The 24925-nt window shown below is 46.3% G+C and overlaps 1 protein-coding gene across 4 annotated transcripts in view; it reads right to left on the minus strand.

Annotated features, from left to right (window-relative positions):
* Positions 1 to 24925, minus strand: part of OLFM2 (olfactomedin 2) — a 239928-nt gene that overhangs the window by 150737 nt on the left and 64266 nt on the right. Inside the window, exon 1 of one of the 4 annotated variants that reach the window (XM_053369494.1) lies at positions 23176 to 23498. The exons of 1 other annotated variant lie outside the window; for it this stretch is intronic. In XM_053369494.1, coding sequence (XP_053225469.1) covers positions 23176 to 23310 — 135 coding nt within the window. In that variant the 5' untranslated portion in view covers positions 23311 to 23498. Of the gene's footprint in view, positions 1 to 23175; positions 23499 to 24925 lie in introns of those variants that run through there. 2 more of the 4 variants (XM_053369466.1, XM_053369475.1) reach the window with 2 other exon arrangements.

The following is a 24925-nucleotide window of genomic DNA, read 5'->3' on the forward strand; positions in this document are numbered from 1 at the left end:
TCATTTAATGGATGGCTCGGTTAATGGGGAACGGCGGGAGCCAGGAAACCCTACCTGGAGATGAGGATTCATATTCAGCTGAAGAGCAGTCAGTTTCACCTAAGCCAAAAATGTTAGTCACACTGCTGCCTAGATTGTGTGTTTGTGTGGCAATTGGGACACATTTCAACTGCGGAAAGCCTAAAGCACCTGCAGTTATTCATTAAAAGAGGGGAAAGATTGGCAGGGTGGGCATGGCAGAGGATTATAAAATTATGTATCAACACCATCCATGCTACCTTCCCATGGTAAACCATGCCCAGTGCAACTCAAAGAACAAATATATTACATTAGATATAAGAGCAACATCCCAAAACAATGCATTAACCACTCATTCAGAACACATCAACAACATATAAACGGAGAATCAGCATTCCAATAGTCCCACCAAAATGCCTCACATTAATAAATTCAGCATTATGCTAATACCAGACAATTCACTGCATTGTGTTGTGAGATAATTTTTCACATCTTCTCCACATGCATAATATGTGAAGTCAGTGTCACCCAATGATATTGACTCTGAAATTCACTGCCATAAGGTGCAGTGAGAGCCACTAGCTCTGGTGGCTCAAAAATACATCAGACTACCTCTCCTTAGCCCCAGCCATTGTGGTCATTGGTCAGGAAGGTTGGGACGTGTGGTTCGGCCACATCTGGTGGACACCTTGTTGGCTCCCCCTTTTTTAGATCCATTTTCCATGAATTTGTCTTAGCAGATATTAACCAAAATAGATGCTCAAGGACAATATACCTCTGAATAACCAACGCTCTTGCCGTTGTGCCCTGTTTGTGATTTTTGCAGAAGCATATGATTTGCCACAGCTGGAAATAGGATACTGGACTAGACACCCCATTCATATCACCCAATAGAGGCCTTACGTTTCAGTCCCTCATCCCATAGCCTTGCTGTGAAAAAGCAGTGTGGGGAATAAGAAGTGGATTGCTGGGACAGGAGACTATTGGCAACTCTCTTTTCTCACTTTGCATCTACTACTCCTTCCAGCTGCTCTGCCTCGCTTATGCCACAGGTCCCCACTTACATACTCTTGCTGCCTTTGATGGGCAGCAATAAAACTATATTCAAATAATGTCATTCAGCATCCATTTGGCACAAATAATATTAAATGGTTATCATGAGTCAGGTTTCCCCAACATTGTACCCTCGAGATGTTGTTGGACTCCAGCTTCCAACAGCTCCAGCCAGCATTGCCAGTGGTTGTGGGTGATGGGATTTGTAGTCCCAACAGGTTCGGAAAGGCTGGTGTAGAATGTGGAATTTCTCAAATAAAGTCCACTTAATGCTTTTAATGCTTGATGTTTTATCATGTTTTTAATATTTTGTTGGGAGCCGCCCAGAGTGGCTGGGGCAACCCAGACAGATGGGTGGCATACAAATCATAAAATTATTAATTACTACTACTACTACTAGTAGTATGTCAGGATGAAAGAGGTAATTAACAGAAGATTTATTGCATACAAGCAATTAGCCTCCGATCGCTCTCTCCGAGTGACCATCTATCACAATCATGTTGACTCTTCTGAAGAATACTTCCGGCTATTGCAGAATATCCTGAACCTCCTACCCTTACATTTCTGGGGTTGTCGTCTATCTCGGACTTTTCCCATTCGTCTAGCTCTGGGACTGACGGGGTCAGCTACCTCCCACCAAGGAAATTCTCTCCCTCTCTTGTGCTGCGAGTGACTGTAATTCCTCAGAGAGCTGGCTCCTATCCAGCCCACCATTCCTGTGTTGATAAACCACATTCCTGCCAGCTACAGAGGGAGGAGGCATCAGCCCACTGGTTCCAGCTGTCTGAGAAATCCTCAAGTCTCCCTGTTCTCCTTCTGCCTGCCTGCCTTCTAACTCAGGCTGCCCTTCTTGGTTTTGGACTGTTGCGTTCATGACATGCTACTACTACAACTACTACTACTGCTACTGCTGCTGCTGCTGCTGCTGTGGTGGCTGCCTTTTCCAATTGATATCTTGTCCTCTGATTCCACATCCCTATCACACATTCACTCCTCACCAACACTGCCCTCTCATTGGCTCCCTCTTCTTGAGAGGCAGCTGCTGTGTTCCCTAGATTTGTGGCCCTACTTGGCTTACATTCTTATCTCCAGTCCTGATCAGCAGATGCTCTGAACAGCTCTCAGAGCCAGAGTTGCTTGGTATGATTAATGGAGCAGTCCTCTCAATAACTGAGGTCCATCATACGCCAGAATTCCTCTTTCTACACATAACACCTTCCTTGGAGATCCATGTCCACATCGGATGCTAAACTCACAGCGAATTGTAAGTGAGCATCACCAACTGTGACCAAGTACAACAAACAGAATTAAATACATCAGTGCTAAGTACTTTAAGAGCACATTAATTTGTCTTGGGTAATCACGGGCAGTGGAGGAGAGGATAACAGACCCTATTAACAGCTACTAATTAAGGATGCTTTGCTGAAAGTTTCCATACATTGAAGGATGGAGAGCTTTTCTGGAAGATGCGTAGCTGTTAACATCCATCACACACACTGTGGATCCAATGACAAATCAGCTACTTTAGCAGTCAAGTTGTTTGAACTTTTTCTATTGTTAGGATGGGAGGGAATGGCTCTCTTCTCCACAACAAGTAACCATGGAAACACTTATTTCTCTCCCGCATGCAAAATTCAAAAGGAAAAGTAGTTGCGGTTTGGTTGGCTGCTTTCACTTTCCAGCTTTCCAGCCTCACAGAAGATTCTATTGGGAGGGTGAGCCTGAGATTAAGTAGGAACAGTGGGAGAGGATCCCAGGGCACCCCACTGCCTCCAGCTCAGAACTGTATGTATACAAAGCCAAAATGTGATCAGACCAATTCTAGGGGATTAATCCCTGTGTGGTCTTTGTTGACAGCAAAGAATGCCTGATCCAATTGGAGTGATTACCCACTGCCATTCACCGGCCCACAATTGGCACTCGGATGTGCATTAGCTGCTTGATTAGTTACTCTTTTATGTTGGCTGAAGCATTTGCAGAGATTGCAGGCGACAGTTCCAGGAAATTATGTGGCTAGAGGGAGAGAGAAAATATTAAGATCTCCTATTTGTGTTAACCTGTGTAGGTGCTTCCTGCCCCTCTACCCAGCAGTTTAGAGGTGGTACATCTGGTTAACTCTTTCCCTTTGCTTATAGCACTGAATAATATGAAACATGTCATTAAATATTTTAGCTGCACAGTCTAGTCCAGCTGCTAAAAAACTAAGAGCAGTCCCAAGTAGAGAACCCTGCAATCATCTCACCCTAGCGGTGGACTAGATGGGCCCTTGATCTAATTCAGCGGGGCTATTTTCAGGCTCTTATGGAGTAGTTACCAGGCCTTCATCAGAAATCCAAAAGCTATAATTTAAGCATATTTTTGAAAACTGGACTATGGGCAATCCTCCCTTCCACATTTGCATTCCTGGGATTTCCTGGGCATTCAATACTCTCTTCTTTAAATGGGCATGAAGCTTCTCACCCTAGGTGAGTAGGTGCGTAGTAGACTGCAGGGCTGTGTTTCATTTACAATAACCCCAAACCATACCTAATTGCCCACATCATGGTGGCCAACTAAAACTGCAAAAATCAGCTGCAATGCCATTTGATGTGAGTACATCCATTATAATGGCTCAGGTGGGGGATCAGTACTGCCTGATCAAACCTCATGCAATGTGACCTATAAAATGTTTTGAATAGCTTGCACTGGATAAAGAGTTCCAAAAATGCTTTCCTTAATAAAAGGTAATCAAGAGCAAGTTTGAGAAACTCAGAACTAATTCAATTCAATTATTTCTACTTTTTATGCACAAGTCAAGACAGATTGCCTTATTCATCATCTCAGTAACTTATAGGGACCTTTTCAAATTTTCAAATGTATTTTAAAGAAACATAACTATACTGTTTCTGAACTGCAGATGATCTCACTTATACTCTGTGTAGCTGCAGTCTGCATTACCAGCCCTACATTTCCCTAAGCTACATTTCCCTAAGCTTGCTGTTCCTTTCAGCATCCATATTGTAATAAATTGAATGAAGAATAGCCAGATTGTGCACACTGACGGGCTATCCTATTTTCCACACAATAGTTGAGAGACTTGAAGATTCCACACAATAGTTGAGAGACTTGAAGATTCCCAATGGGTAGTCAGGCTTTATGAGGTCAGAATTACCTAGCTGTAAGGGACGCGGGTGGCGAAGGGACACGGGTGGCGCTCTGGGTAAAACCTCAGCGCCTAGGGCTTGCTGATCGCATGGTCGGTGGTTCGAATCCCCGCGGCGGGGTGTGCTCCCGTCGTTCGGTCCCAGCGCCTGCCAACCTAGCAGTTTGAAAGCACCCCTAAGTGCAAGTAGATAAATAGGTACCGCTTTATAGCGGGAAGGTAAATGGTGTTTCCACGTGCTGCGCTGGTGCTGGCTCGCCAGAGCAGCTTCGTCACGCTGGCCACGTGACCCGGAAGTGTCTCCGGACAGCGCTGGCCCCCGGCCTCTTAAGTGAGATGGGTGCACAACCCTAGAGTCGGACACGACTGGCCCATACGGGCAGGGGTACCTTTACCTTTACCTTTAAGGGCCACCCAAGTTTGAAATTCACATGCTTGGAACCTCACCATGAAGTTGTTACAGTAAGTCCCACACTTTTAATATGGTGGGTTCTGGTACTGAGTTCCCTTGAGTACCCCAGAAACAAAAATATTGAGAAAGAGCCTAATAGATGAAATACAGTCTCATCCATTCTTTTTCTCTTTGCCTCTGTTTGCCACATACCCTAATTAAAGTGTACAAGATGGCAAACCAACAGCCCAATAGCAGAATTCAGCCACCCAAGCAACAGTGCACCTGTCCCAGCCTTCTCTATCTTGCTGCCCTCCAAACAACAGCAACAATTTATTTATACCCCGTCCATCTGGCTAGGTTGCCCAAGCCACTCTGGGCAGCTTCCAACACATATAAAAACATAATAAACATCAAACATTAACAGCAACAATAACATTAATAGTCACAATAACTTTAAAATAAAGAACTTATATCAAATAAAGCAATATTCAACAATCCTTTAGAATCTAATGGTAAGCAGTCTACCATTCTCCCCAAGCATTAGCCATGCTGGCTCAGGCTGATGAAGAGTTGTAGTCCAAAACACTGGGAAGACACAAGATTGGAGAAGGGTACTGTTAAGTCCACTGTTGCTTTGGCAGCAAGATTCTGTCCTCGGACTGCCAGTTAGCAATCACTACACCTAGAGATTCTGTGGTGGCAGCAGTAGCAGCCAAGAATTATCTTGCTGCAACTGGCTTGGCTTTCTGGTACTCATTGAGGAGCAGGGCAATCAAAAGGCTCTCTGGCTGGCTGCCCAGTATCTCATAGGGTTAGGAGTAAAATAAGACACTGTAACCCACACCTTGAGTTCTTGAATATGATAGTTATTCAAAAGGAACATGGAATGCATTTCTGGCCAGCCATTTCATTTTGCTTTTCTTAAAAGCAAAAATGTTGCAGAGAGAAGTTTGGCCCTCTCCAAACCAATGCAATTTCCCATCTGGGTTGATGCAACTCATACACCAAATGCAGGTCATCTGTGCCCTAAAAACTACTACTGCAGTCAAGGGAAGTATGTTAAGTTGAGATAAGATTGTTGAGCTAGGAAAAACTAGAAAGTAAAGTGCTGCTCTATCACTCGCCCTCAGTTCCCCCCACTACTCACCCCACTAAAAGTCACTTTGAACCACAACGTTGCTACAGAAGTCTCACAATCTTACTGCCCCTTGAATGCTATAGAAAAGATTGGGTGCAAGACTGAATTGCATACCACAACCCTGCAGTCCCTAAGTTCAAGTTTAATGTTTTATTATGTTTTTATATGTGTGGGAGGCCACCCAGAGTTGCTGGAGCAACCCAGTCAGATGAGCAGGGTACAAATAAATTATTGTTCTTTATTATTATTATATTATTATTATTATTAAACCCTCCAGAGAAATGAGATCTCTACACAGAAAACCAACATTTACCTGAAGCTGATTAACTGCTATGCTATCGCATAGACCTTCAGATCAAACTTAAACCCACTGCCGCTGTCCAAGGTGCTGCTCCAACTGTGATCCATTAGCAGCCCTTTCTGGCTTTATCAAAACATTTCATCTCACGCTCCAGTGGCTGGTGTGGTGGCTTTATTTTAAATTTGGGTGCAACACGCAGCATGTAACTCAATGTTTAGGAGGGTAGATCCATTAGGGAAGACGACGGCACAGAGGCTTTTTATAGCTTTAATGTGCAGCTGTTCTCACAGAGCTGGCATGGGTTGGCAGTGTAAATTCTTAAAGCGGAAGGGAAATTTTGCTGCTGGGGGCATTTATGGGCTGGCTGAAACCAGATGCACTAATAAAACTTTTGGCAGGAAAAGCGAACAAGCTGTCTTGGGGGGGGGGCAGTGGGGAACTGATGGATGGAAGTGAAGGTGGAGAAATCCAAATGAGAAAGAAAACAATGCTTTGTAGCAGCCAGAGTCATGTGCCAGTTCTGGACTGCCCAAAGAGGAAGGGCCATCTTACTTGCAAGAGAGCTACAGCAAGGTGCCGGGTGCTCCTTGGAAAGAGAAAACAACAAGAGATGCTTCTTGCATGGGACAAGTTGAAAGAGCTCAACTGTTTCTAAAAGGAGATATCTAAACCCTTGCCTTCCTAGAAATGACGTTTCCACATTGGGGACCCTTTCCCGAAGATGCATTTAGGTCAGTTGTTATTACACATCAGTCAGGGGGTAAAGTTCCCCAACCATAATTAGAGCCAATCTCTCCCTTGTGAATTAGTTTGTGTTATATTTTTAAACTTAATTATCAATAATAAATCACAGTGAGTGGCACTGTGGTCCAAACCACTGAGCCTAGGGCTTGCCAATCGGTAGGTCAGCGGTTCGAATCCTTGCAATGGGGTGAGCTCCCATTGCTCAGTCCCAGCTCCTGCCAACCTAGCAGTTTGAAAGCATGTCAAAGTGCAAGTAGATGAATTGGTATCGCTCCGGCGGGAAGTTAAACGGTGTTTCTGTGTGCTGCTCTGGTTCGCCAGAAGCAGCTTAGTCATGCTGGCCACATGACCCGGAAGCTGTACGCCGGCTCCCTCGGCCAATAAAGGAAGATGAGTGCCATAACCCCAGAGTCAGTCACGACTAAATCTAATGGTCAGGGGTTACTTTACCTTTATGATTTATATTTGCCATGGACCTACAATATTCCCTCAGGCACAGATACATAACAAATAGGAGGTGGCAGGGGGCCTCACAATATGTTAGCTTAACTAAGTCTCTCACTGCTTCTGACTTTTGAGCAATGCCTGATGCAAACTGAGATAAGACCACCATGCTGTCAAATCTTCTGGCCCAAGCAGAACTATGAAAGAAAGGGCTTGGTCTCTCATACTTAACATGAAGAGGGACCTCTCCCACTCATAGTCTCCCACTTAGCATGGTGGGTTGATAGTTGCCAGATTAAAGGTGAGGTTGCTTCAGATTGTGGGTGGTTGTCAAATAAGAGGATGAGAATATACTTTAAATGACATGGAGACTTACTTGAGCCATTTTGAGCCATACCTGAGCTTTATATCGGTACTTCCATGAGTATATAACATCTATTATTTATTGTGTCTAACGGTTTCTGATTTTGTTTCCAGGCTATATTCAAGGTGCTGGTGTTTATCTTTAAAACTTCCTTTGGTCTGGGCTCTGGGTATCTGGGAGAATGTCTCCTTCCAATATTCTTTCCTGAACTTTAATAACTTGGAATTACACAATCTATTCAGCTGGTGGTCACTGTCCAATGTGCCTCTTTGGTGGCTCCTAAACTTCAATACTAGCTTCCCAACAGTGTGATGGTTTGGGGAGCATGTCCACTAAGCAGACTGTTTTAAAATCCTCCTTTTCAGTGAATCTTTTCTTAAAAATGGTTTTTAAAATGCCTTTTCTGCCCTATGCTTCTTGGATCACTTATTGATAAAAAAAGGTAAAGGTAAAGGACCCCTGACAGTTAAGTCCAGTCGCAAACAACTCTGGGGTTGCGGCGCTCACCTCACTTTACTGGCTGAGGGAGCTGACGTTTGTCCACAGACAGTTTTTCTGTCCCATAAATCATAGTTGACTACTAAAGACTTGTGCTGGTCCAACTGCTGTCCTGTCCACATCACCCATGTAATACCACTTTGCATGAAGAACATGTTTGTCTTCCTCACCCAACAAGGACAGGGTCTGGTCAACTTTACAAAGCCCTTCTCAACAAGGAGTCAAAGCCTCCCCCCCCCCCGATCTGAGAGAACCACCACACAATAAAAGTGGTGGTGGGGCTAGTGTTTGACAAACTAAACTGATAAAATGCCTGGTGGCCTGGGAAAAATGAAAGTTGAACATCTAAGTTGGGTTTCTCCAACAGTGATGTAGCAGTCAGGAGAAAGAATGGCTGCTTGATCTTCAGCCTGCTTCAGCATCAGACTAGTAGAGAAAGGTGAGGAGGAAAGAGGCCTGTATTTCTGCACATGCCAAGTACTTTCCCACAGGGTATGGAGCTCAGCCAGTCTCTCTGCAGCTGTGAAAGGTGCTATTAAAATGGAAAGCAGGTGGTCTCAATAAAATGACTTAAGAAATAGAATCATAGAATCATAGAGTTGGAAGAGACCACAAGGGCCATCGAATCCAACCCCCTGCCAAGCAGGAACACCATCAGAGCACTCCTGACATATGGTTGTCAAGCCTCTGCTTAAAGACCTCCAAAGGAGGAGACTCCACCACACTCCTTGGCAGCAAATTCCACTGTCGAACAGCTCTTACTGTCAGGAAGTTCTTCCTAATGTTTAGGTGGAATCTTCTTTCTTGTAGTTTGGATCCATTGCTCCGTGTCCGCTTCTCTGGAGCAGCAGAAAACAACCTTTCTCCCTCCTCTATGTGACATCCTTTTATATATTTGAACATGGCTATCATATCACTCCTTAACCTCCTCTTCTCCAGGCTAAACATGCCCAGCTCCCTTAGCCATTCCTCATAAGGCATCGTTTCCAGGCCTTTGATCATTTTGGTTGCCCTCCTCTGGACACGTTCCAGTTTGTCAGTGTCCCTCTTGAACTGTGGTGCCCAGAACTGGACACAGTACTCCAGGTGAGGTCTGACCAGAGCAGAATACAGTGGCACTATTACTTCCCTTGATCTAGATGCTATACTCCTATTGATGCAGCCCAGAATTGCAATGGCTTTTTTAGCTGCCGTGTCACACTGTTGGCTCATGTCAAGTTTGTGGTCAACCAAGACTCCTAGATCCTTTTCACATGTGGTGCTCTCAAGCCAGGTGTCACCCATCTTGTATTTGTGCCTCTCATTTTTTTTGCCCAAGTGCAATACTTTACATTTCTCCCTGTTAAAATTCATCTTGTTTGTTTTGGCCCAGTTCTCTAATCTGTCAAGGTCGTTTTGAAGTGTGATCCTGTCCTCTGGGGTGTTAGCCACCCCTCCCAGTTTGGTGTCATCTGCAAATTTGATCAGGATGCCCTTGAGTCCATCATCCAAGTCGTTGATAAAGATGTTGAATAAGACTGGGCCCAAGACAGAACCCTGTGGCACCCCACTAGTCACTCTTCTCCAGGATGAAGAGGAACCATTGATGAGCACCCTTTGGGTTCGGTCAGTCAGCCAGTTACAAATCCACTGAGTGGTAGCATAGTCAAGACCGCATTTTACCAGCTTCTTTACAAGAATATCATGGGGCACCTTGTCAAATGCCTTCCTGAAATCAAGGTAGGCTACATCCACTTGTACTATCTCCTTAGTTATTCTGGGCTGTGTTTCCTCTGCTGAATCATTTGCTCCAAATTCTTCAGGTCGGGCATTGTTTTCTTTATCGGAGAAGACTGAGGCAAAGAAGGCCTTTCTGTGTCCCCTGTTTGCATTTCACCATCTTCTCCTCTGAGTGACCCCACTGTTTCTTTGTTCTTCCTTTTGCTACGAACATACCCATAAAAGCCTTTTTTGTTGCTTTTAACCTCTCTAGCAAGCCTGAGTTCATTCTGTGCTTTAGCTTTTCTGACTTTGTGTCTACACGTGCTGGCTATTTGTTTGAATTCCTCTTTGGTGGTTTCCCCCCTTTTCCATTTTTTGTACACATCCTTTTTTAATCTTAACTCAGTTAAAAGTTCTTTAGATAGCCACCCTGGCTTCTTTAGGCACCTTCCATGTTTCCATCTCATTGGTATTGCCTGAAGTTGTGCTTTTACTATCTCCCTCTTAACAAACTCCCAGCCATCATGAACTCCCTTTCCTTTTAGTATATACTGTCCATGGGATCTCACCCAGCACTTCCCTAAGTTTTATGAAGTCGGCTTTCTTAAAGTCAAGAAATTGAGTCCTAGTATGCTTGGCTGCTCCTTTCCGCTGTATAGTAAACTACTAACCAGGTCATCAACATTGGTTAGGACCAGATCTAAAATGGCTGTTCCTCCTGTTGCTTCTCCCACTTTCTGGACAATGAAGTTGTCTGCAAGGCCAGTGAGGAATCTGTTTGACCTTATGCTCTTGGCTGAGTTTGACATCCAACAAATATCCGGATAATTGAAGTCCCCCATTACTACTATCTCCCTTCCTTTTGCATGCTTGGCCATCTGTTCCAGGAAGGCATCATCTATGTCCTCCGTTTGGCTTGGGGATCTATAGTAAACTCCCACGATGAGGTCACTGTTATTCTTCTCTCCCTTAATTTTGACCCAAATGCTCTCACTTTGGCTTTGAGGTTCTAAATCTTGGATCTCTTCACAGGTATACACATCCCTGACATATAACGCCACTCCTCCTCCTTTCTTGTCTGGTCTGTTTCTCTGAAATAGATTGTATCCCTCCATTATTACATTCCAATCGTGGGACTTATCCCACCAGGTTTCGGTGATGCCTATTATGTCATATTTAGTTTGCTGTACCAAGAGCTCAAGCTCATCTTGTTTATTTCCCATGCTTTGCGCATTAGTGTACAGACATTGAAGTCCATTAATCATTCCCCTGTGTCTCTTATTTAAGGATTTTTTCCTCCCACCACTAGGTCTGCGTGCTGTTTGCTCCATTCGGTCTATGACATTTGGATGATAATCTTCATCAATTGATAGACTCCTACCTTCAGGAGCACTGTCTCCCTCCCCCACATTAGTCAGTTTAAAGCCCTCCTGATGAGGTTTCTGAGATTTTTTGCAAAAACATTCCTCCCAACCGTTGTGAGGTGCAGCCCATCGCTTGCCAGAAGTCCATCTTCAAGAAACTGCAGTCCGTGATCTAAGAATCCAAACCGTTCCTGTTTACACCATTTGCGAAGCCAGTTGTTCACTTCCACTATTTTTCCCTCTCTCCCTGGGCCACGTCGTTCAACTGGGAGGACAGATGAGATGACAATTTGTGCATTTAATTGCTTCAATTTCCTGCCCAGAGCCTCGTAATCTTTTGATCTTCTGGAGGCTATTGCTTGCAGTGTCATTGGTTCCCACATGAACCAAGAGGAAGGGGTATTTGTCAGTGGGTTTTATGATTCCTTGCAGTCGTTCAGTTACATCTTGAATCTTAGCCCCGGGGAGACAGCACACTTCCCGAGACATCTTGTCAGGCCCACAGATCACTGCTTCTGTTCCCCTCAGTAGGGAATCCCCTATCACCACTACACGCCTCCTCTTAGGTCTGGTCGGGGTTCTTCCGTGAGCTGTCCGTTCCAAGGTCGCCTGCACATTCCCTGAGGACTGACTTTGCTGCTCGTCTTCATATACCTGATCGACTGTAATGAGGGAGAGATCCTCAAATGGAGTCTGCTCTTCGTCTTCCATGCTAGGGGAGAGGACCTCAAAGCGATTGTGTATTTCTAAACAATCAGAGTGAACCCTGGGCCTCCTACTTCTTTGAGTCATGTTTCTCCATATATCTGGCTCCTGTGTTGGTGAACTAGCCTCCTTCTCAGGGGAGTCCCCTGTCTCCTCCTTGGTGGAGACGGTGTGCTCTGTTGCTTCCAAGAAGAGCTCCAGCTCTCTAATTCTTTGGAGCGTAGCTACACGTTCCTCCAGTTGCTGGACTTTGTCTTTTAAGAGGGCAATCAACATGCAATTGCTGCAGGTAAAGCTGCCTGCAACCTTTGGCAAGATGGCAAACATTGCGCAGGAACCGCAGGCGACTGCAGCTGTTCCCTCACCCTCCATTTTGAGAACGTGTCGTTGGGGGGTGGCTACAGCGGTCCTCCATCATAAGAAGCGTGAAGACAGGACAAATAACCCCCCCAAAAAACCCTAGGTTTCCCCCAACAAACGTTTGAGACTAGCTCCCCTAAATCTAAAAGATGGATCAAACTGTGTGTGCTGCCAGGCGTGCGCCGCTGCCCTGCAAGCTCTGATAAGCTCCTCCCACAGCTAATCACCTACCTCAACAGAAACCCTGCCCCCTCTGACCTTTGCACAAGGAGAGCAGCTAATCAGCCACAAGAAACACACACAAGAAAACCCTTTTTGCTCCTTCTTCGGCTGCTGCCCTGCAAGCTCTGATAAGCTCCTACCAGCACATGCTTGCGTGGCGAGTTCCCGCCCCCCACCAAGATAAATAAAGACACAAGACACCATAATTTAAGGTTAAATGGGCGAATTAGGCCACAACTTTATTGAATTCAGGAATGAGAGGCATTGGCTTAGGCATTAGTCCTATCGACTATCCGTCTCCAGCCCATTTGCTGGAGACACGGGAAGGGTTAACACCATAGAGGGGGAGTCTCCTGCTGAGGCATGTCAACTAGGAGCTCCCCCCGGGTCACCGCTCGGGGGCGTGCCTTTGGCCCACACCTCCATAGGCTTTCGACAGGGCCACGCCCCCCGGAGTCCTTTATTGGACCACCCTTCGTTCACTGGGGGGAGGTGATGGCGTTCCCCCCCCCACATCCTCTTAACCCCTTCTTACCAATGCCTAACTGCCAATGCCAAGGAGTTGTGACGAGTTGCTACGAGGTAGGCGAAAAACCAAATGGCTGTAAATTCCCAATTGGGAAAAATTCCTACCATGCCCCTTGCGGCGACAGACCGAAGTTCATAGCAAAGTCAGAGACCTACCTAAAGCCTACCTAAAGGGAGGGAGGGTGGGAAAACGTGGGGGCTAGCCGGCAAAGAGGGCAAGCCCCGTCCGCGCCGCCCTAAATAGGGCAGGCCACGCCCCCCCAGCCACCCGATTGGCTGGCTGGGGGGGACGACGCGGCCGGGATTCCCCTGCTCTCGCGGGGGCTGAAACCAGCCCCTGCTCATGTGGGGTGGGCGTGAAGCCCGCAACCCCACCTCCTGGGCAGGCCAGAAGTGGCTTTGTTTAACAAAAGATCTAATTGTTTTAGAGGCAGTATCCTCTGTGGTGGGAAGGTTTGCAAAGTTCCAGAAAATGTAGCAGCTTCTCAGTATCCAGAATGAGGTAAGCTGCTCTTAAAAAATGATAAACATAAGGTCAGCACGGTGCAGTTGTGTTGGAAAAGAATCAGGGATACCTAGTTTTAACTTCCTTTGTGCCTATAAAGCTATAGTGCCTATAGTGACCTTGGGCCATTATCTCTCAGCCTAATCAACCTTACAGGGTTCTGAACAGTAGTGGCTGGGGAGACGTGATAGGTAGGACACTGTTGCTCTGCAGGCTGTCTCTCCACACAGTGGGCTGCTGGTGATTACTGAGAGCCAGCAGGAAAGAGTGAGGTGCAAGGAGCTTGGCTCAGTGTGGTGCATGGCAGGCTGTCCAATCTGACACTTCTGCTGCCGTGCACCACCAGGCCACACTTCCCGTGCCTTGCCCTTTCCCCCTCCTTCTCAGTAAGCACCAGGGCTGCATCTCACCAGCCACTACTGATTGTTGCAAGGATAAAATGGGGATGGGGCATGTATGCTGCCCTGAGGTCCTGGGGGGGGGGAAGGGTGAGACAGAAATATAAAAAACAAAACAAAAAACTATAGTAACCAGTAAATTTTCCCCATCTAAGGCCTATTGGCATCCTAATATGAATGATATATTGACAAACTAGAATTATGTTAGAATAGATCCACCAGAACCAAAACAGAATAGGCATGGGTTCAGGTATTACCTCTCCCATACTACCATGTCTACTCTCAGATCAAGAGAAGAGGTCTTCTGTGTCAGTGACAACAACAAGAGACAGGGCCTTTTCAGGGTCTGCCTCAACACTTGGCCCATGAAATACCAGGTCCCCCCCCCCCCCCCGCTATCTTACACAGGTTGACGGACACTTATTACAGTAGACCTTCGTCTGTTAAGTACTAGATCTTTTCCCATCTTTTTTGAAATACTGTTGATTTTAAGCAGCAGAAAATTGTACAAACAGAAGAAGTCAAGAGCTGGAAGCCTCTGCTTCAGCTGTACACATGAAGTGGGTAGGAACAGTAACTAGAACAAAAGGTCCCTTAAGTTTCCAAGGTTATGTTTTATCTGTGATCCCTGCCTCTGTTGCACTCTCCCCCCCACCCCACATTTTTATTGAATGAGTTGTTATGATATTAAAGGATTGTAGTGCATGGGCACCAGGAGGACAGGAAAGAAATTTGTATATACTGTATGCTTCAGTCACAGGCAAATTGAAACAGAAGCCACACCAAACTGTTGAATGGGTTGACTCATTTTGTGCAACATGACATCATGGGGAAAAGGGGAGGAAAGGCTACCAGAGGAACTGCTAGCCCATTTTCTCCTCTACGTGAAATCTCCCACTTGCCTTCTTTAATGGATCATAATAGTTCTGCTGACCAAGGCTGTGTGCTGTCAGCTGATGGGCAGAAGGAGAGTTTTATTCCTGCTGGGATCTGCTTTGCCAGTGTGTTCCCTGCAGGGAACTGGTGAGGCAGGCTCCAGCAGCAAGCAAGATCAAACCCTCTGCTCAACACCTGGTGAGTGGTAGGTTCAATCCAGCTCAGTTTGGCTGCATACACCTGTTCACCTGCTGGAAACAGGCATGCAAAGCCAAAGTGCAGTGTGGGGTTCTTTGCAAAAGGGCTTTCAAAGAGCCCCTTCACTGCCCTTTGAAGTCGCAACAGTTGAGGTTTCAAAGTGCAACATTACCTAGCATTACCTGTCAAATTTGGCCCTTGAGGGATAAGAAGGTGAAGATCTGGCCAGAAGAGGTTCTCCATCCCTGCTATGGAACAAAAGCAGCCAAATATAGTCCCAGTGAGTTCAAGGGAGGGTACTGTATTAGATTAAATGAAGTTGTAATTTTTGCATGGGACACATGTGGGTGAAGAACACAGCTCATCCATATATTGGCAGGCCTTTCAACCACCTCACTTATATAACCCTAAGGTACCATCATCTCCTGGGATGTTCAGTTTAGCATTAATTGGGATGCAAGTTTAATTCAGTCCAAATTACTTTTCTAAAAGCTTTGAAGCAAGCTCATTCAACAGTGAATTCAGCTTCAGCGTGAATACATTGAAGACATTCTGCACTTAATTTCTTGCTTGTAAAATTCACAGCTGTGTATTCAAGAAACAGATCATTATGTGGGAACAACTAATAATAATTGAGAATGCGTTCAAAATAAGCTAAAAAGTGTATTCAGTGCGAAACAAGACTGCATTCAGAGGAACAGCACTGGAAATATTCTGGTTTACTCAGAGAGTGTGTTTTGTTTTTGCTCCAGCAACATTATGCACAGTGGCTTCTAGCCTCTGCATCCTACATGACAAAACATTTCAGACTTAGTCCTTTAATGAAAGTCTACCATTGATGCCCACAAAGAGACCTGAGGGGTGGGGCTCTATGGCCACAGGAATCTTGACTGAAACCACAGCTTGTATTTTCAGGGCCAGTCCAAAGCCTGCTGATTTCTGGGTTAGCTTTGGAAATGAACTGAAGTTGAGCATAACACAATCTTGAATATCTCTAGGCTCAGCACTGCCCACATATACAGCATATTTTATCCCCCTTTCCACACAATCATTGTCTCTGAAAGCAGCTCACATCATCAGTTTATGTTTATTTTTATTTCTTAAGCGAAAGACAGGACCCCCTGCCATCAATGTTTTTACAAAGTGGGGGCAAGACATACATGGGAAAAGAGTGAAGGAAATAGGTAGGGGAGGGAGATAGATCTTTACAGCCAGAATGAAGCATTAAGACAGAAATGGGCATTTATGTCCAGTAACGGCCAGGCTGAACTTTTCTTATTGGTGTTCTTGCTTCAATAGCAATTGGTGGCTCTTGTTTCATTGGCCAATGGATGTGGGGCAGAGAGTCCTTTCCCCCTTACTCCTGCACTCCTAGGGCAATTGGAGGAAAGCATTCTTTCTAGCAAGGCAAGGGGGGAAATCAAGCTTCCTACAGCTTCTCCTTTTCTGGTCAATGGAAGGGGCCAGAATGGCCTCCCAGGTGCCATGATGTTCTTCCTGGGAGACGAGCAGAGAAGCCTCTCAGTGGTCTTTGGTCCTCTGTGCTGATGGAAGAGACCAACACATGCTGCCCTTCAGCTCTGCAGCCCCCATTTCCCATGCCCGTTTGCAGGGTATCACTGCCTCATCAGTATGCAAGAGGCTTGAAGCAGACAGGCTGAGGTGTAGCAAAGTGACTCTGGGACTCTTGCCCAAAAAGCAGGGAGCAACATTCAGCCCTCAGCCCAAAAAAGCTTCCCAACCCTTGTTCTAAACCAAAACTTTCAAGCTGACTTCAATATGTGTTGACCATTCCCTTCCAGCCAGCTAGCTCACTCTGCACTTCATAATCATTAATTTAAAATGAATGTAACTGTGTTTCTTAATAAATACAAAAATCAATGGAAGCTGAATTGCCTAAAGTGAATTCACTGTGGAATTAATGCAGTTTATTGGCATTCATGTTAACTCATCTGAATTCAAATTCATTCAGATTCAGAGTAGTTGCAGCTCTGTTTGAATTTGATGCTGCCCAGAGGAAGCGCATTTGAATCTGAATGTTCATCAGAATGAGCCAGTCCTAAAATCTGAAACACAGATTTTTGCTTCAGCTCCTGCAACAGATATGCTGTGTAACAATCAGGGGTACCAGCTTGAACAAAATATTGCTTGAACAAAATTGGTCACATGACACAGCACACACACCATTTGAATGGCAATGCCCATAAACTTTGCGGGGGCAGTCCCCTAAAATATTTTATTGGGGGACTGAAGGCATCTCAGCCCCTAGGAGTTGGCTCCTGTAGTAACAATTGTTTTCTATGGTCCTTGACACTCAGCTGCTCTTCAGCAATATAGAAAGTTTGGCTGCTGGTAATGGCCGTCTCTAAAGCAGTCTTCACCAACCTGATGCCCTCCAGATGTTTTGGACTAAAACTCTCATCAGAGCCAGACAGCCTAGGATGGGAGTTGTTATCCAAAACATCTGGTGAAGTCTGCCCTAAAGTGTCAGATACAATACAATTAAGTACCTGCACCCCCAAAGCCTAGGCTAAGACATAAGAAGACCCCAGCTGCATCAGACCTATGGCCCATCCAGTCTCACACCCTGTTCTCACAGTGGCCGACCCAATGCCTATAGGGGGAACCCGCAGGCAGGACCAGAGTGCAAGACCCTCTCCCCACTCACAGTTCCTCATAACTGGTATTCAGAGGCAAAGTGCCTCAACAGTAGAGGTAGAACATACTGTAGACAGATTACCCAACCTGATGGTTAAGAATGGAAAACTATCCAAAAAAACAAAAGCTACCATGGGTCCAGGAACCAAAGTGGAAGAAACATCATTTAGACCAGAATTCAGAGCTCAGCTCACTGTGTGGTCTTGAACACGTTAATATTTCAGGTAATGGAAGCCAGTATAGTGTAGTAGGCCCAAGTCGAGAAATGTAAATATCTCTTTTCCTGATAATTCTCTACGTTTCCAGTCCTTTGCACACTTATCTGGGTATAATATGGGTATAATGAGCAGCCTTGATTATTTAAACTATCCATACTATGCTTTTCAGACTAATTCTATCCAAGTGGGATGTATATACAAATGTAACATTTGAAAAAAAAATTAAAAACCCTTTAAAAATCCTTAAAATACACAAGATCAAAAATGAGTGGAACACAGTAAAATGAAACAAAACAGCTAAGTCAATCATAAAACACTTTCTGTAGTAGTAGTAGTAGTAGTAGTAATAATAATAATAATAATAATAATAATAATAATAATAATATTTTAAACACCATCTTAAAAAATGAAAAGAGAGAAAGCATGTCAGTGCCCCTCCAAAGAGAATTCCACAGCTGCGGTGTCACCACCGAGAAGACCCTTAGAATGTTGTTGTAACAAGATTTGTAAGTGAAGCACATTTAACACTCTAAAATATTTACTGTTGTTTATTAGGAAAAGGTAAGGCCAGCCTAGCCCTTACATGGTTTACAATCAAAAACACCTATATATATCACAATCCTAGTCCAGTGGGATTTATTCCCACATAAATGTGTATAGAATTGCAGCCTGTTTATGTATTGATTCATTTATAGAATTCATATCCATCACTTCCTCCCAAAGGAACCTTGGGTAGCAAACAAATTCACAATTGAAAAGCAATTGAAAATTGTAAAAGCAGAAACATTTTAAAAAACCAGTTCAAACATTCTCAAAGTAATTAATTAAAAACATCTAAAAGCAGTTACTGACTATTGGCCCACCTGCTGCATAAAACAGTACTAAGCTGAAGGGCAGAAGCTCAGAGGTAGAGCATCAAATTCACATACAGAAGGTGCCAGGTTCAATCTTAGGCATCACCAGGTAGGACTGGGAGAGGCCCTGGAGAGCTGCTGCCAGTCAGTGTGGACAATACTCAGCCAGATGGAACCCCTGGCCTGGCTTGGTCTAAGGTGGCTTCCTACATTAAACATCTAATCACTAGGACACACTTCTTGGAGGCACATTTCATTCTTACATAAAGCAAGGTTGGCTTTTAAGACTATTAAAGCCTAAGAGCTACAGCACCACCCCTCCAAAGAGAAACCTATGCTGCTTGGGGCATTCCTCCTCCAGGGGAAAAAATTGATCTGAGTCTCTGCATCAGAAGCGACTGGATTCCATAGTCTTATGGGGGGTGGGGGGCTCCTTAGATCACATATGTGGTGTTCCAGCAATCATGACTTCACTTCAAAATGTGGTAAGTCACCCATGCTGCATTTAGAGAGCCTCCTGCACATGCTGCTGAGTGAAGCCCTGGCTTCTCACCTTTGACAGCACCACTGGCAAATGGATGAAGCATTCTCATCTGATACAGATATCAGGCAAAGGCCAGAGCAATGGATCACAAAGAGCTGTAGCAAGTAGCTTCTTTGCTGAGCTGGATCAGAGGAGAAAATTTATTTTTCCATGCACCACACTCACCTGCCCTTGCATACAATAAGTGAGCTGCTGCCAGAGTATCTCAAGGAACATTTATAAACATTTTAAAATAATTGAAAAAAATATTGATGCATCAAATGTGGGTTACAGAACCTCTCCAGTTCCTGCCGCTATGACTAGCTCCTCATTGCAGGAGGCAGGTTCCCACCCTTATTACATACATAGTTCCTGGCAGATACTGTCATGAATCACTGCAATGGGGTAGGCACTCAAAACCCACTTCGTAATTCATTAGAGAACATTCTGAAGCAGACTATTCCAAACTAATTCCCCCTCTTCAAATATCAATGAATGGCTACCAGAAAGTAATGCTTTAATACTCATCAAAAATGACATGAAACTGTCATTAAAACAAAAACAAAAACATTTCTAAGGTTGTGATCTCAAGCACATTTACTGGGGATTTTTTCCCATCAAAATTAAAAGGGATCCGTAGGAATAAAAGCTGCTTGGAACAGATAGATGTGACAAGGTCTGTATTGTCTTCAAAACTATTCATGCCCCTTGCTTAAATTTTATTTTAAAAGCTAACTGTTGATGTTGAAAAATAATGTTTTGGCAGTTTCGCTTTGACATTCTGGTATTGAATGTATGATTGCTTTGTTGGGTCAGAAGCATTTTAATTTGTTATCATAAGGCCTGTTGCCTAGACCATTAATTTTATTTAGCTCATCTATCCTTTCATCATCTTTCTTTAAAAGAGAGAGAGAGAGAGAGAGAGAGAGAGAGAGAGAGAGAGAGAATGGACAATGCCACAGTCCACCATCTCATAGCTCTGAAATGGTGCCTCTGAAAAAAATCAAGCCTAGACGTGGAAGGAGCTACAATTCTACAGGACAAGAGGATTAATTTCAAGCAACAAAGTATAATCAACAGTAGACTTCAGAACACAATCTTATCAACACAAAAAACTTGATTAAGCTTAAAAATCAGTTGGTTACTTGATTAAGAGTCAGATGATTACATTTATGTATTGACAAAGATTCAGTAGCTGCCTCTGACCATATTGAAACAAACAAAATAGTTTTCATCCCGGCTACTTGCAAGAAAACAAATCCCAACACTTCCATTCTCAGAAACAAAGGAAGCTTCACTCACACAGAGCTGTACTGTCCAACAGAACTGTCCACATTATGGTAGTGCTGAATCCCTAAGCATGCAATGGTGCAGCAGCAAGGGAAGAGCATCAAACCTTTAGAACCATCTTTTCATCAATAGCAGGGGATAGATGTCATCAGTTAGATTGAAAGGAAAGCTGGAAATTAACCTTATTGCACTCACAACTACAACTTACTTTTCACAGGTAATTATTTTGCCATGCTGGGCAACTGCATTCACACACTTATCACCTCTGCTAAAAACCGACAAATCTGTAACAAAAAATAATGGAGCTCTGGAAACAGGAAGTCCACATGTACACACATAATCCCATGATCAATGTTTCCAGACTGGTCTTGCCTGCCCTGCCATTAAGCAATAATCACTAGAGGGACTTCAGCACAGGATCCAGCTCCACTAATAATTCTATATCAAAGAATTAGTAGCTGAGCTGTGAGGGAGTCATTCTAATCGGTGCCAGTCCTTCAACTCCCTAATCTCTCCAGAGAAACCTGCCCAGTCCCAGACAACAAACCTGTTACTCCAATCAACAGCTCCTTTTTGAATATGAAAGAAGTCCTTTGTATAGATGTGTTTTAAAGATCATTCCAGCACTGCACTGATTTATCCAGGGAAAGGCAGCTTCAGGTTCGGGACATAGAATTTTTCTGCCAGGTTGCAAATGGGACACAAAGCTAGGGAAAAGCGCGCACAGACACAGAGAGGGAGAGACAGACAGACAGAGACAGATGCAGACAGTCTTGTGGAAGCGTAGACTAGCACATTTATTGTAACACAAATTTCCCTGGAGAACTGTCCATCAAATGCGTCAGAAAATTCCAGGCAACGGAAGGCTTGATCGCATCAAAGAATAAGACATTTACTTCCCCCACCCCACCCCGCGGTACTAACATCTGCTCTATACAGGAATTTGTATCTACACATTTGCTAGACACTATTTAAGCTGACACCTATACCCCGCCCCCCCCCCGGATTTCTAAAAATGACTGTGTAGTTTAGAAAAGGAAAAGATTGTCCCAGCCCAGCTGCAAGAACGTTCCCCTTCGCCGCAGGAACTTGAGAGGGGGACCAATATTTTCTTCCCGCACATACCCAAGAAACCCTGCAGAGTCCACGACCCACGGGCTCTTCTGAACCAACTCTTCCCCCTTCTCATACACAAAGCAAGCGCTTCTCCTTTAAGAAAGGAGGAAAGTTTTCTAGTAGTAGAGAAATCTACTCAGACAAGCGTGAAAGGAATGGGGGCGGGAAGAAAAGGGGGAGAGAGAAGAGTCCTTCTTTCTCCAGATTTAGCGTAAATACGGTAATCAAGCCAAATTAACCCCAAGGTGGACGTAAGGAAGCTACAGCGCCTTTGGAGTAAGTGCGGATGCTGGCAGCATCCTGGGACGATCTCGAGCTGAAGATCGTCGGTGCACCCGAAAGCGGCCAGGCTACAAGCCTGCGAGGGACAGAGGGAGAAATTCGTCGCAGCTACCGCGATGCCGAAGCCCCAGTTTGGCTAAGGGGGAAGGGGGCTCTCCCTTTCCACTCAAGAAAGGAGCAGGGAACACCAAGGAGCCACAGAAGGTGTCATCTAGCCAGGATCTGGAGGGGGGCTGTTGAAAGGGGGGCGAAAAATTGCCTTGCCATCCTCCACTCCCCACGGTCAGGGGGAAGCGTCGTGGGTGGGGTGGGGTGGATCTGGAGGAATAAACAAACACTTGAAAGGGCTGCGGGGCGGAGGAAAGAGCAAAAGCCAACCGTGGTCTGAGAGGAGCGGAAAGCGGGAGAAGATCGGTCTCGAGTGGATAAGAGACTCTAGCGGCCCAAGCTGCAGCAAAGGCACGCAAGGCAGAAATCACGCAACCCTAGGCAGGAACATGCAAACCGCGTTCGTTCAAGGAAATCTGGGTGTCTGCCCGAGCCCTTCAGTCCGCCCACGCGAGCCGAATCTCCCGCGCGGAAACGTCCGGTGTCTTGAGCCCATCGGTGACTGGCATCCAGATAGGGGTCGTGGAGGCCAGGGCGGGGAGGAGGTCCAGGTCACCCGGCGAAAGACCCGTAGGAAAGCTGGAGTGTGGGTGTGACTGAACAGCGTCCGTCCAGGCACTCCCCACCCCCTCAAAAATCTGCTGGTAAATAAGTTCTCTCTCCAGGGTTACACACACACACACACACACACACACACACGCCCCGCGTCAGCACACTCGGAAGCAGGGATGGCTGGCCTAGAAAAACTAGTAGACGCCCAACGCGGGATGGCAAGGGCCGGGGAGAAACGGGGACCCCGGCGCCTGGAAAGCTCTTCCGCGGCGCGCGCCTTCCTCGCGGTGGATAGAAGCTCCTCGCCGAGTAAACAGACGGGCAAGCGCGGAGCTGGAGGCTTTGTAGCTTATCGCAGCTCGTCGGGAGGGAGGAGAGGGACCCTCGCGAAAGCCTCGTCGGACGGGGTGGGGGTGACAGAGTCCCGGAATGGCAGTGTGCCCGTGCCCCGCCTCCCCGCCCGCTTTGCGCAACTAGATGAACTGGGACCCTCGACCCTCCAAGCCGGCCTCCCTATGGAGCTGCAAAGGCGCTAAGGGAGGCCCGCCGGGCTCCCGGGAGACGCGCGTTGGCAGCCTCGAAGGGGCGGCCGTGGGGCAGGCGAAGAAGAGGCGGACTCACGCTTCTCTCGGAAGTGCCGGCCTGGGAGATGGTGCCGTTGAGCCCCACGAGCGACGGCAGCGTCTGGGACATCCAATTGGTGACCATGGCCATGGTGCTGAGCACGGCGCCGATCTTGAGCAGCGGCACGGTCATGTCGCCCCCTGCCTCATGCCCCTCGCCCTCCGGCGAAGCCCGCGGCGCAGCCCGCCTCCCGGCTCATCTGCCCCGTCGGGCACGCGCCGGCCTCCACCCCGCTCTCCCTTCCTGGCCGGGCCGCGCGTCTCCGTCTGCCGAGGCGAAGGCGAGGAAGCAACCGAGAAGCGGGGCGCTTCGCGCGCCCCTCCTTATAACAGCCCCGGCCTCTCGCAGCCGCTCTGACGTCACGCCGCCACTGGCCACAGGCCGGCTCAGCGGGGGGGGGGGGGGGGAGCGCCCAGCGCAAATTAAAGGGAGGGTGCGCGTGGCTGGGGGCGGCGTGGGTGTAATTAGGCTTGAGGCTTGCATTTGGGGTTGCAGCCAGCTCCTGAGCCAAGAGGAGCTGCCCTCCTGCGCGCGCTTACTTCGGAGGAAACCTCCACCGAATGCACGCAGGTTTGTGTCCGTGCAAGCCATGCAATAGGAGCGGGATGCCTGAAGAAAAGCGCAGCTCACAGAATAATAGGGCAGGGCGGATAATCCGATTTCAGGATAATCCGCTCTCACCCCAACTCCTGCGCCAAACTAGCGCACTTCATTGCTCACTGGACAGGGTTTTCCCCTCTTCTCAGTTTGCAGACTCCACCACCTGCCTCCCTGCAAGGAATTATGGAGCTTCTCTCAGGCTGCGGCGGTGGGGCTGGGGGGCTGGGGCTGGATTAAATTAAACCTGCCTTCCTCTCCCGCGGTCGCTGCATATTACTCAAATAAACGTTCCAAGTTCCAACTAAACTTTCCAGAAAAGTAGCCATCTGTGGTAGCCAAGACAGCAAAAACTCTTGTGGCCCAAGAGACCACCTAAGGAAGAGCGCAGACGACTCGAACTCTAGCCGCCTGCCCATCTGCTCAACCAGCGCTCTTGCTGGCGTCAGCCACCCCTTCAGGGGTTCATCCGCCTGCTTATCATCTTCAAAGATAATATGCTAGGCCGCCGTCTGCCAGCAGTCCCCTTCTGCAGCCTACCTGGAACAGACGCAGGTTAGTATCGGCAAAAAATGGACAGGTCTGATAGCAGAAAGGGAAATCATGTCGATCTACCAGAGCACTCCGCAGCTGACCTTAAGGAGGCCAGGCTTGAGCAAAGGCACTTAACAGTACTTCGAAGGGAAACTCCAGTGGGGAACTGCTGAATTACAATTGATCCAGCAATTCAATCGTGTCACCTGTGGCCTGAATCAAGATTACAGCTGTTGTTGCTGTTGTTGTTGCTTTTATTAGGCTACATGTGTTAATTATCTTACCAATGCCAGGAAGCCTCTGTCACCACCATTGCTACTTTGCTAAGTGGGGTCACGGCAACTACGTGATTCTTTTCAGGGAATCATTCACTTTCTCCACCCCTTTCGAAACCTATTCCTCTACATTCTTACAGCATGTAACTGCACAGTTGACAAGCTGGAACATGTGCAGAGGAGGGCAACCAAGATGATCGATGGTCTGACAATCAAGTCTTAGGAGTCTTACAAGAAAGGAGATTCCGACTAAACATCAGAAAGAACTATCTGATAGTAAGAGCCATTTGACAATGGAGCTGTTTGACAGCAGTGGGTTGTTGTCTTTCCTTCCTTGGAGA

This window comes from Podarcis raffonei, chromosome 2, assembly GCF_027172205.1.
Source record: "Podarcis raffonei isolate rPodRaf1 chromosome 2, rPodRaf1.pri, whole genome shotgun sequence".
In the NCBI taxonomy this organism is placed as follows: Eukaryota; Metazoa; Chordata; class Lepidosauria; order Squamata; family Lacertidae; genus Podarcis; species Podarcis raffonei.